Source organism: Thunnus thynnus, chromosome 14 (assembly GCF_963924715.1).
Source record: "Thunnus thynnus chromosome 14, fThuThy2.1, whole genome shotgun sequence".
Lineage (NCBI taxonomy): Eukaryota > Metazoa > Chordata > Actinopteri > Scombriformes > Scombridae > Thunnus > Thunnus thynnus.
The window spans coordinates 31533524-31546915 of record NC_089530.1 but is presented as its reverse complement, the minus strand read 5'-3'; the positions used below and the strand labels follow the sequence as shown (position 1 = coordinate 31546915).

General features: G+C 42.2%; 2 protein-coding genes across 6 annotated transcripts in view; one reads left to right on the top strand and one right to left on the bottom strand.

The window, feature by feature from the left end:
- The window catches only part of LOC137197528 (echinoderm microtubule-associated protein-like 4), a 38605-nt gene extending 30461 nt beyond the window's left edge, over positions 1-8144 (top strand). For 3 of the 5 annotated variants that reach the window (XM_067611007.1, XM_067611006.1, XM_067611008.1), the window contains 5 exons: positions 310-407; positions 1399-1486; positions 1582-1680; positions 1885-2015; positions 5303-8144. In XM_067611007.1, the coding sequence (XP_067467108.1) occupies positions 310-407; positions 1399-1486; positions 1582-1680; positions 1885-2015; positions 5303-5719 (833 nt within the window). In that variant the 3' untranslated portion in view covers positions 5720-8144. The remainder of the gene's footprint in view (positions 1-309; positions 408-1398; positions 1487-1581; positions 1681-1884; positions 2016-5302) is intronic. The other 2 variants (XR_010931451.1, XR_010931452.1) reach the window with 2 other exon arrangements.
- A 1624-nt stretch (positions 8145-9768) lies between these two features.
- On the bottom strand, positions 9769-12795 carry wu:fj16a03 (uncharacterized protein LOC335475 homolog). Its single transcript, XM_067611005.1, has 3 exons — positions 12647-12795; positions 11411-11512; positions 9769-9929 (listed from the first exon to the last, which is right to left on the bottom strand). The coding sequence occupies exons 1-3, from the start codon at positions 12693-12695 to the stop codon at positions 9844-9846; spliced, it is 237 nt and encodes a 78-aa protein (XP_067467106.1). The 5' UTR covers positions 12696-12795; the 3' UTR covers positions 9769-9843.
- Positions 12796-13392: the final 597 nt, after the last annotated feature.

The following is a 13392-nucleotide window of genomic DNA, read 5'->3' as shown; positions in this document are numbered from 1 at the left end:
ATTATTTTATTATTATTATTAAAATACATTTGATATTTGCAGTTTCTGATGATAATACCTTTTTTACTTTTTTGTTTTGTTTGTTGTGTAGAGTTTTGTCTTTTTGCCTTAATTAATTAATTAATTAGTTTTTATTTCTGGTATAATTTGTTGAATACACACGTCTGTATGTGTTGTTTGCTCTGCTTGTCCCACCTCGTCATGCCTTGCATGTCCTGTCAATCACTTATTCTGCAATTCCAATTAAAGAAAAAAAAAAAGAAAGGATGTGAACTACATATCCCACAATGCTCCTGTGTGTCTCTGCAGATGGCGGTCTGCTGGCTGTCGGATCCCATGATAACTTTATTTACCTGTACACCGTGTCAGAGCGAGGACGCAAGTACAGCCGCTATGGGAAGTGCACGGTACGTCTGCGCTTGTTATTCTGTCTCAGCTGTTCCACACCTGCGAGATATAAGCAGCACATGCATGTTCATCACTGTATCAGCGGCGGTCCTGAGTGCTGCACGTGCTGATCCAGGTCCAGGGACGCCTATATATGGAAAATGTAGCAGGAAACTACAAATCCCAGAGGTCACTGCTGCTGACGTATTCAGGGAGCAAAAAAGAGTCAGAGCAGGAAAAGTGTCAATAAAGTTTTATTCAGTGTCATTTAACAGACTTACATTTCCTTAATGATGATAAAGTGGAATCTGACTGCAGCTACATAAATATATTTCAGCTTTAATCTGACAGACAAAACACAGGAAGCAGCAACTGAAGATGAAAAATAAAGTTAAAGATTTAAAAAATAGATCAAAGACACTGAGACGTGACTGTAGCTCTCAGTCTGATCAGTAACAGATGTGTCTAATAGTAATAGCTGTGTTTGATGAGCTCCAGTATTATAGGAATGATGTTCCATCAGTGGACCAATCACATCATGAGTGACAGAAATAATTATTACCTCGTGTTTAAAGCTTCATACTAATTGTTTAAATTTAAACTGAGTTTACTGATTATGTGCAGTAAAGATTTGAGATCAGGTTTGCTCTAACAAACTGATGTTCAGGTGTGTTGTGATGTTCAGGTGTGTTGTGATGTTCAGGTGTGTTGTTGTGATGTTCAGGTGTGCTGTGATGTTCAGGTGTGTTGTGATGTTCAGGTGTGTTGTGATGTTCAGGTGTGTTGTTGTGATGTTCAGGTGTGCTGTGATGTTCAGGTGTGTTGTTGTGATGTTCAGGTGTGTTGATGTTGTTCAGGTGTGTTGTTGTGATGTTGAGGTGTGTTGTGATGTTCAGGTGTGTTGTTGTGATGTTGAGGTGTGTTGTTGTGATGTTCAGGTGTGCTGTTGTGATGTTCAGGTGTGTTGTTGTTGTTCAGCTGTGTTGATGTGAGTCCTGGATGTTTTCACAGGGACATTCCAGCTACATCACACACCTGGACTGGTCACCTGACAACAACTTCATCATGTCCAACTCTGGAGACTACGAGATCCTCTACTGTGAGTAATCAGCACTGTAGTACTGCATGGTTACAATACTGCACAGTAACAGTACTGTGTACTGCAGTACTGGTTAGTAACAGCTGTGTTTTCAGGGGATGTTCCAAACGGATGTAAACTGATCAGAAATCGTTCAGAGTGTAAAGACATCGACTGGGCGACCTACACCTGCGTGCTGGGATACCACGTGTTCGGTCAGTACACCTGCGTGTGTGTGTGTGTGTACAGTTTTAATATGAAGATGAGTATATAATATATAAATTTGAAGATAAATATTCTTTAAAATGAAGCTGACAAAAGACTCTACAGTCTTCTACAAGACCCTACATATCCAAACATGTGTTTTGTTGCAGTTCTGCATTTCAACGTGTGTGTGTGTGTGTGTGTTTGTGTCTCAGGTGTGTGGCCGGAGGGATCAGACGGCACTGACATCAACGCTCTGATCAGATCTCACAACAGGAAGGTGATCGCGCTGGCTGACGACTTCTGCAAAGTTCACCTGTTCGCCTACCCATGCTCCACCCCCAAGGTGAGTCTACACACTCATTTCACAACCATTACAACAGTTAACAAACGTTAACTAGACAGTTACTAACGGTAACTAGACAGTTACTAACGTTAACTTTAGACAGTTACTAACGTTAACTAGACAGTTACTAACGTTAACTTTAGACAGTTACTAACGTTAACTAGACAGTTACTAACGTTAACTTTAGACAGTTACTAACGTTAACTTTAGACAGTTACTAACGTTAACTTTAGACAGTCACTAACGTTAACTAGACAGTTACTAACGTTAACTAGACAGTTACTAACGTTAACTAGACAGTCACTAACGTTAACTAGACAGTTACTAACGTTAACTAGACAGTTACTAACGTTAACTTTAGACAGTTACTAACGTTAACTTTAGACAGTCACTAACGTTAACTAGACAGTTACTAACGTTAACTAGACAGTTACTAACGTTAACTAGACAGTTACTAACGTTAACTTTAGACAGTTACTAACGTTAACTAGACAGTTACTAACGTTAACTTTAGACAGTTACTAGCGTTAACTAGACAGTTACTAACGTTAACTTTAGACAGTCACTAACGTTAACTAGACAGTTACTAACTTTAACTAGACAGTTACTAACGTTAACTAGACAGCTACTAACGTTAACTAGACAGTTACTAACGTTAACTTTAGACAGTTACTAACGTTAACTAGACAGTCACTAACGTTAACTAGACAGTTACTAACGTTAACTTTAGACAGTTACTAACGTTAACTAGACAGCTACTAACGTTAACTAGACAGTTACTAACGTTAACTTTAGACAGTTACTAACGTTAACTTTAGACAGTCACTAACGTTAACTAGACAGTTACTAACGTTAACTAGACAGTTACTAACGTTAACTTTAGACAGTTACTAACGTTAACTTTAGACAGTTACTAACGTTAACTTTAGACAGTCACTAACGTTAACTTTAGACAGTTACTAACGTTAACTTTAGACAGTTACTAACGTTAACTAGACAGTTACTAACGTTAACTAGACAGTTACTAACTTTAACTAGACAGTCACTAACTTTAACTAGACAGTTACTAACGTTAACTAGACAGTTACTAACGTTAACTAGACAGTTACTAACGTTAACTTTAGACAGTTACTAACGTTAACTTTAGACAGTCACTAACGTTAACTAGACAGTTACTAACTTTAACTAGACAGTTACTAACGTTAACTAGACAGTTACTAACGTTAACTAGACAGTTACTAACGTTAACTTTAGACAGTCACTAACTTTAACTAGACAGTCACTAACTTTAACTAGACAGTCACTAACTTTAACTAGACAGTTACTAACTTTAACTAGACAGTTACTAACGTTAACTAGACAGTTACTAACGTTAACTAGACAGTTACTAACGTTAACTTTAGACAGTCACTAACTTTAACTAGACAGTTACTAACTTTAACTAGACAGTTACTAACGTTAACTAGACAGTTACTAACGTTAACTAGACAGTTACTAACTTTAACTAGACAGTTACTAACGTTAACTAGACAGTTACTAACGTTAACTAGACAGTTACTAACTTTAACTAGACAGTTACTAACGTTAACTAGACAGTTACTAACTTTAACTAGACAGTTACTAACGTTAACTAGACAGTTACTAACGTTAACTTTAGACAGTTACTAACGTTAACTAGACAGTTACTAACGTTAACTAGACAGTTACTAACGTTAACTAGACAGTTACTAACGTTAACTTTAGACAGTCACTAACGTTAACTAGACAGTTACTAACGTTAACTAGACAGTTACTAACGTTAACTTTAGACAGTCACTAACGTTAACTAGACAGTTACTAACGTTAACTAGACAGTTACTAACGTTAACTTTAGACAGTCACTAACGTTAACTTTAGACAGTCACTAACGTTAACTAGACAGTTACTAACGTTAACTAGACAGTTACTAACGTTAACTTTAGACAGTTACTAACGTTAACTTTAGACAGTCACTAACGTTAACTAGACAGTTACTAACGTTAACTAGACAGTTACTAACGTTAACTTTAGACAGTCACTAACGTTAACTAGACAGTTACTAACGTTAACTTTAGACAGTTACTAACGTTAACTTTAGACAGTTACTAACTTTAACTAGACAGTCACTAATGTTAACTAGACAGTTACTAACGTTAACTAGACAGTCACTAACGTCAACTAGACAGTCACTAACTTTAACTAGACAGTTACTAACGTTAACTGTAGACAGTTACTAACGTTAACTAGACAGTCACTAACTTTAACTAGACAGTCACTAACGTTAACTAGACAGTCACTAACGTCAACTAGACAGTTACTAACGTTAACTTTAGACAGTTACTAACGTTAACTAGACAGTCACTAACTTTAACTAGACAGTTACTAACGTTAACTTTAGACAGTTACTAACGTTAACTAGACAGTCACTAACTTTAACTAGACAGTTACTAACGTTAACTTTAGACAGTTACTAACGTTAACTTTAGACAGTCACTAACTTTAACTAGACAGTTACTAACGTTAACTTTAGACAGTTACTAACGTTAACTAGACAGTTACTAACGTTAACTTTAGACAGTCACTAACGTTAACTAGACAGTCACTAACTTTAACTAGACAGTTACTAACGTTAACTTTAGACAGTTACTAACGTTAACTAGACAGTCACTAACTTTAACTAGACAGTCACTAACGTTAACTACACAGTCACTAACTTTAACTAGACAGTCACTAACGTTAACTTTAGACAGTTACTAACTTTAACTAGACAGTTACTAACGTTAACTTTAGACAGTCACTAACTTTAACTAGACAGTTACTAACGTTAACTTTAGACAGTCACTAACGTTAACTAGACAGTTACTAACGTTAACTAGACAGTCACTAACGTTAACTAGACAGTTACTAACGTTAACTTTAGACAGTCACTAACGTTAACTTTAGACAGTCACTAACGTTAACTTTAGACAGTTACTAACGTTAACTACACAGTCACTAACTTTAACTAGACAGTCACTAACGTTAACTTTAGACAGTCACTAACTTTAACTAGACAGTTACTAACGTTAACTAGACAGTCGCTAGCGTTAACTAGACAGTTACTAACGTTAACTTCAGACAGTATCGTTAACGAACATTAACTTTAGATTATTAATACAGTTATACGAGAGAGATTGTTGGAGAAATTTGATCACTGCGACACACTAACATACACACGCTGATTATGTCAATAATCACTAATCAATCAGCTGCTGTCTCTGTGTCTCCAGGCTCCCAGTCATAAGTACAGCGCCCACAGCAGTCACGTGACCAATGTCAGCTTTCTGTATAATGACAGTCACCTGATCTCAACGGGCGGGAAGGACACCAGCATCATGCAGTGGCGTCTGGTGGAGAAGTCCTCCCTCTCTCTGACTGACGGCCTCCTCTCTAACTCCACCCCCCGCAGAGTGGACGCTATCTTCACTCCACCCTTTCCTGCAACAGTCACGCCCACCCAGGAACCCGTCCCTCCCCTGACGGCTAACGGGACCCAAGAACCTTCCCCAGAAACCCCACCACCCACAGAGCTAGACCCGCCCCCCTCAGAGTTAACCCCGCCCCACTCCGAGTCGACCCCGCCCCCCTCTGACAACACGGCCACGCCCAGCGACGAGGGGCTGCCCCCCCTCACCCCCCCCTCATAGAGGCTATCGCCCAGTGTGTGTGTGAGAGAGAGAGAGTGAGTGAGTACATCTGTCTTTGTGAGGACCAGTTTTAGACCTTCGGTATGAGGACGTCTGCATTTGCAATGCGAGGAACAGTTGAGTTTTAGGCCTGTGCTGTGAGGAGGTCTGTGAGGAGGTCTGTGAGGAGGTCTGTGAGGAGGTCTGAGGTCTGTGAAGAGGTCTGTGAGGGGGTCTGGGGTCTGTGAGGAAGTCTGAGGTCTGTGAAAAGGTCTGTGAGGAGGTCTGGGGTCTGTGAGGAGGTCTGAGGTCTGTGTTTATGAGGACATTTTGGTTGGTCCTCACTTTGGCTTATTTAGGGTTCAGATTTGGTTTCAAGGTTAGAGGTTAAGGTTTTGGTTTAGGTTCAGTTTGGGATCAGGGGTCCTCACAAGGATAGAAGTACAAACGTATGAGTGTGTGTGTGTGTGTGTGTGTGTGTGTGTGTGTGTGTGGGTGGGGGGTTTGAACCTGCAGCCGCAGTCACATCTTTTTCTCAACAATCAGCTGTTAGAATAAATGTTCCTTCGGTTTTAACAAACATGTGATGTCACAGTTTTAAACACCTGGAGAGTGGAACCCTGATTTACCTGCAGAGACTGGAGAAGGAAAAGTTACCTGTCACACCTGGGGACTAACTTTCATCCCTAAAACCCTTTAGCTTGGTTGAAAAATGTCACCTTGGTGTGTTCAGATGTTTTGTACCTGAGCAGCTGACAGGTAGGAACACCTGAACAAGGTGAAGAAGACGCACCAAGGTGAGATTTCTGCTGAAGGATTTTGAAACAAAATGCTTTTCTTCAACAAGACTTGAAGAATAAAAAGCAGCGTGCAGGTGTAGAAGGTGAACCTCAGGTAACTTTCCCTCCTCCAATAAGAGCAGAGCAGTTGAACAGGAAGTGTCAGAGAGAACCTGCAAGTCTTAAATGTGTTTTAAATTAGGTTAAAAACTGCCTCTAATCAATGTTTTTATTGCTGTGTTATAGATTATTGATTATTGGTCTTTATCAATCAGTGATCAAAGGAAAAGTATGAAATGTGCTGCGAACAGTCTGAACAAATAAAAGCAGGTAAAAGACACTCATTCATTCCACTCAGCTTTGTTATGCTTTTACTTTGTTAAACTCGGACAGCTCAATACTTCCTGGGGATGTTTCACAATAAAAGCCATTTGGAAAGAGATGGTACAATGGAAGGCTTTTAATGTGAAACATACAGGAAGTATCTACTACAGAGGACTAACAAGAGAACAGAAATAAACGTGTGAAAGAGAAGTGAGGACATGTTCCCGAACGCAACTCGAACCCCAAAACTGAACAAAATGTAAACAGGAAGGTCAGACGTGTCACGATGCAGGTTTCTCTGCAGCTGCAGCAGATGTTTCAGGCTGCAGGTTTCTCTGCAGCTGCAGCAGATGTTTCAGGCTGCAGGTTTCTCTGCAGCTGCAGCAGATGTTTCAGGCTGCAGGTTTCTCTGCAGCTGCAGCAGATGTTTCAGGCTGCAGGTTTCTCTGCAGCTGCAGCAGATGTTTCAGGCTGCAGGTTTCTCTGCAGCTGCAGCAGATGTTTCAGGCTGCAGGTTTCTCTGCGGCTGCAGCAGATGTTTCAGGCTGCAGGTTTCTCTGCAGCTGCAGCAGATGTTTCAGGCTGCAGGTTTCTCTGCGGCTGCAGCAGATGTTTCAGGCTGCAGGTTTCTCTGCAGCTGCAGCAGATGTTTCAGGCTGCAGGTTTCTCTGCGGCTGCAGCAGATGTTTCAGGCTGCAGGTTTCTCTGCAGCAGCTTCAGGTCTGTCTGTATATACTGCAGATATCTGTGTGTATATTTCTGGTCACCACCAGGGGGCAGCAGCTTCTTAGCTACTCTGTAAAACATTATTCAGATTCAAAACTAATTTTCAACAGTCAGCCAATCAGGTGGGAGGATTCCATCTGTCCTCATCTGATTGGCTGAATTTTAGGACTGAGGGAATGAATGCTGAAGATGTTTCTTGTCTGTCTTTGTCACTTCTGGACCATTTCTGTTCAAAAAGTTTTCTGAATGTCAGGATGATGTCATTATTTTAGGGAGGGAGGGGTCGTGGGGGGGGTTCCTGTTCTTGCCTTTTTAATAGTCATCTGTCTGTCTTCGTGTTTTCTACGCTCGTCTCTGAAGGGCTTGTACAGAGTTCAGGACTCACCTGGATGTTCAGGGAGGGGCGGGGCTAGGGGCGGGGTCTTGTGGGAGTTTCTGGATTAAAGTGTTTGTTTATTTTCAGCGTTCAATAACGACATTGATACCATGATGATGATGATGATGTTCATGTGACGATATTTTGAGCCAATCATGTCTTCTCTCATGCATTCCTGTCAGACGACAGACTGTACTGAAGATTTCAACAAAAAAATGCAAATAAATGTTTTTGAAAACTGCGACGATGAATCCGTTTTTATTTTCCTTCCGCTGTTACCGTGGCAACGATGACATCTGTGATCCTGAAAATACTCATCAACTGGATCAGTTCATTACTGAGTTTTACTCATTCAGTGAATTAAAGTGACTTGCAGCAGCACGTCGTACCATGTCGTAGACCACAGACCCCCATAGATCCCACAGACCCCCATAGACCCCACAGACCCTCATAGACCCTATAGACCCCACAGACCCCCATAGACCATTGACCCCATAGACCCCACAGACGCCCATAGACCATTGACCCCATAGACCCCACAGACCCTCATAGACCCTATAGACCCCCATAGACCATTGACCCCATAGACCCCACAGACGCCCATAGACCATTGACCCCATAGACCCCACAGACCCTCATAGACCCCACAGACCCTCATAGACCCTATAGACCCCCATAGACCATTGACCCCATAGACCATTGACCCCATAGACTCCCATAGACCTCACAGACCCTCATAGACCCTATAGACAGACCCCCATAGACCATTGACCCCACAGACCCCCATAGACCCCACAGACCCTCACAGACCCCCATAGACCATAGACCCCATAGACCCCCATAGACCTCACAGACCCTCATAGACCCTATAGACCCCCATAGACCATTGACCCCACAGAGCCCCATAGACCCCACAGACCCTCACAGACCCCCATAGACCATAGACCCCACAGACCCCCATAGACCTCACAGACTCCCATGGACCCCACAGATCCTCATAGACCCCACAGACCCTCATAGAACCCCATAGACCATAGACCCCCATAGACCATTGACCCCATAGACCCCACAGACCCTCACAGACCCTCATAGACCCCCATGTTAAAATGACTTTACAGCAGTAATAATCATGTTTACAGTCTGGTACACAGAACAGTTTCTGTCGCTGGTTTCATGCGGCTGTTCGGGGGTTTTATATAACTCACCTGTTTACATTTTATTAAGGCTTAAAGTTATGAATAATTAAGGACTCGGCTGCTTTGAGTGTCAGTGGTTCTTCAGTGGTTCTTCAGTGGTTCTTCAGTGGTTCTTCAGTGGTTCTTTGGGACAGTTGAGGTGCTACACAGCACTGCTGCCAGACAAAGAACCTGTTTAGAACCTGTATGGTTCTTTAGAGGTTTTCTCTGGTCCTTCAGCTTAGTTTAGTTTAGTTGGGAAAGAATAAAATACTACATTAAACAGTGTGTTTCCTGAGGATAACACATTACAGACAGACCTGCCTTTCATCATTCAAACCAGGTTCCCCTGATTACGAGCCAAAGAACCACTTTTAGTGCCGTTTACACCATTGTTGTTTAGAGTGTGGACCAGGTAGTACACCTCATACAACCACACTTCAAAACCTGTGAACTATCTCTTTAACCCTTCATACTTTACTCTGAATAATTGGAAAATGATCATCTACTGTTGTACTTATGTGATTATATTGTTCACATGTGACCTCGTTAAGACGGTTAACGAGCAGCTTCATGATACCACACACACACGCACACACACACACACACACACACGTACTGAACAGGACTTTAACCTTTAACCCTCCACACATACAGGTCTGATTCATCTCAGAGAAACGTCACACAGCATTCTGGGAAATCTCTCTCAGCATTTATTGATTCATGTGGTTTGATGATGTCAGTGTTTGCTGGGCTGTGATTGGCTCAGGCGTTACAGCGGCTGGTGTGGCAGCAGGACCATCCCGGTCGGGAGCAGAATTCCAGCCGAGTGCAGCCTTTCTCTCCGTTATCTGCACAACAGGAAGACAGGAAACGCATCATCAGACACGCCGCAGTAAAGTACAGACACACAGTAACAACTGATCTAACTTCCTGTTCTGCTGCTGGACGTCACCGTCAGATCGACATGTGATCGAGTAAAGATCCGGAAGTGTGTGAAAGCTTTTTATTGTTATCAGCTTCAGACTGTAAAGGAAGAGCACAGCGTCTCACCTGCAGCCTCATTAACACACTGACACAACGTCGTCCTCGTTAATCTGTTTCAGGGTATTTTAGATCATTTCCAGGTCAATATTCTGAAATGATGGGAAAGCTGTGGTTCTACGCTGCATGAAGAACATTTAATGTGTGAGTTACAGATTAGAACTGTGGGAGGATTTTTACCCATTTAATCGTTACATAACAACGTCAGTTCAACATCACAGCATCTGGTTGTCTGCATGTCATGTGACCCTCAGCTTCCTGTTGGTAACGTTACCGTCAGTCGCTGCCTCACAACAGTCACACTCATATATTTGTTTAACTCTTTATTTTTACATTAAAAGTCCCGTCATCGCACTTTCAAGAGCAACTTTACAGTATTTTAGGGGAATTTAGCCCCCGAGCCCCCGTTAATCCCCCCCCCCCCCGGACACGAAGTATGGTCGACACTTCCTCTGCTCATCCTGCTGCCTTCATGTTATGAATAAAAGTGTCAAACAGAAAGATGAAGATGAAAAACCTCACAGATTCTGCTCTGTTGAATGTTCATGCAGGTGTCAGCTGGTAAACATGACATCATGGCCTTTTTTACTCATTATAAATACTGAGTCTATTTTAGATTTCTGTAAATCCATCTTTCCTTACAGCCAGATTCCTCTCTGTCCTCCAGCAGACTGTTTCTGAAACCATTTACATAAAATCTACATTATTAATGAGTTCCTACTCTGATTGGTTGATGGTGTGACCCCCACCTTCAACCCCCAGCCAATCAGAGTACTCCCTAATTAATGCAGCAGCATGTTTACCTGCAGTAATGTCTGCAGCTGCAGATGTAAGACAGTATAAAGCGTCTATGAAGCTCAGAGTCTGATCCTGCTGCTGCTCAGCTGAGACTCAACAGGTAGCTAGCTTAGCTTTAGCAACACTTCCTGTCCTGCTTTGCTGTGACTACAGAGGTTACATATGCCCTCAGCATAGCGTTGGGTGGCGGCGGCGGACTCATGATGAAGCTTCCTGCTGATCTGATTTGTTCTGCTCGGTGTGACGAGTACTGCCTCAACGCCGCTCGCTCTGCCGCCGCCACATTGAGCATTTCAAATAAAAAAAGTGAGGAGATAGGAGTGAGGAGGCTGCACCGTCACCCCGATCGTCCCAAACATCGCTTCACTGTTTTACACAACAGTGCTCAGACTCGCTGAGACTTCATGACAAACACTGAATGTAAACAGAAACTTTGCACCTGAACGCATCATCAGTCAGGGTCAGTGAGGTCAGACGCACGCAGACTCACCTTTGGTGTAACAGGCCTGCTGCACTTTGCTGCTGCACTGCAGCAGCATGTTGTCGACCATCAGGAAGTCCTGGCCGTAACACTCGATGTGAAACTTCTGAGCTGCAACACAAACACACCTGATCAACACAAACAAACTCACAGATAATCCTTCACACACTCACTCTGAGCTTCAGTCTCGCTTTGAATAATTGGAAATGATCTGTTGTAGTCATGTGATTATCCTCGTTAATAAACTGATGTTCAGCAAACACAGACGGCTGCTGTTTGTCTTGTGAGGCAGAAAGTTAAAAGTCCAGATCAGCTACAAAAGTTCACAAACACAAGCGAGTTCGACTGAATCAGCAACTTTAAAACTAACCAGCTGTCTGTTATTCAAACAGCTGCTTTCATTTAATTTAACTGAGTAAAGCTGTAAACGTCAGACGCTGCTGAGAGTGAAGCTGTTAAACTTCACATCAGTTTGCTATCAGACGTGTTAATTACAAGTCCTGTCCAGTTTATTCTGATTTATTTCTTTATAGACAAAACCCAAGAAGAATGAAGCCAATTCATTTGAAATACAGAATGTTTAATTAAACTACATTATTTATATTAAACTATAAAATCAGATCAAATACTCGACACTCCTCCCGAAACAAACTGCAATGATTGTAAGATAATACAAGTTGGAATGATTGGACATTTTAGTGATATTGCACAGCACTGATAACGCTCTGCTTAAATAAACTGTGTAAACATGAACAGTTTCAGTCGTGATATTATGGGATGTCAGTGCACAACAGATCACTGGGCTGACTGGACCTGTGTGGGACGTTTCTTCACAGAGTTAAACTGGTTTGAATCTTATCTGAAGGACAGGGACACATGTGCAACATCTGCATGCTCCCAGCAGCTCAGATTAACAACAGCAGAATATCTTGTTATGCAGACGACACACTGATTTACAGGAAAACATCAGCGCAGGAGTTTGGTCCCATACGAGCGCTGAGTGAGTTCACTAAACACTGATCGGATGCGTCAGAATGTCCTCCAGCTTAACAGAGACAGAAACATGACATATGTGTACCTGCATGTTTAATCTGTGTGTCAGCCTCTTAACAGGAAGTGCTGATGTTAAATGTGTGTGTTGTAGTGAATGTGTGTGTGTGTGTGTGTGAATGTGTGTGTTGTAGTGAATGTGTGTGTTGTAGTGAATGTGTGTGTGTGTGTGTGTGAATGTGTGTGTTGGCTCACCTCCTGAGCAGAGCGGCAGCAGCAGCAGCAGCAGCAGGTAACACTTCATGTTTCTGGTCTTCTGTCGATGTGACTCAACAAACTGAAAAACTGACGAGACGAGCTGGAAGCAGCTGCAGCTTTATTCACTGCTGACACACACACACACACACACACACATATACACACACACACACACACTCACACACACACAGACACACACATACACACATATACACACACTCACACACACACACACTCACACACACACACAGACACACACACACATATACAGACACACACACACACACTCACACACACACACACACACACACACACATACACACACACACACACACACACATTCACACACACACACACATTCACACACACTCACACACACACACACACAGACACACACACACACACACACACACACACACACATTCACACACACTCACACTCACACACACACACACACACACACACACTCACAGGTGAACAGACAGATAAGTGATCTGAAGACAAACTGAACTGAACTCACTGAAACTCTGAAATGTTGTTTGTTCAAACTTTGTTCTGTCTGAACTTTCTGACAAACTGTTTCTAATGAAAACAGGTTTATTTGTCTGAACGTCTCCGCCTGCCGACCGATGACTCAGCGTTTTTTTTCCTCCACTGCTGCGACACGTTTCTTAAATTACGCTCCGTTTCCCAAAACTCTAAACACAAACACATAACTGCAAACTCATCTTCACAAACATCAA

Bases quoted from the DNA above. Each gene is read 5' to 3' on its own strand.
- wu:fj16a03 (XM_067611005.1), bottom strand. From the start codon at position 12,695: ATGAAGTGTTACCTGCTGCTGCTGCTGCTGCTGCCGCTCTGCTCAGGA. The intron at 11,513-12,646 runs GTGAGCCAACAC...TTTGTGTTGCAG, and splicing joins GCTGCCGCTCTGCTCAGGAG to CTCAGAAGTTTCACATCGAG. The intron at 9,930-11,410 runs GTGAGTCTGCGT...CCTGTTGTGCAG, and splicing joins GCAGGCCTGTTACACCAAAG to ATAACGGAGAGAAAGGCTGC.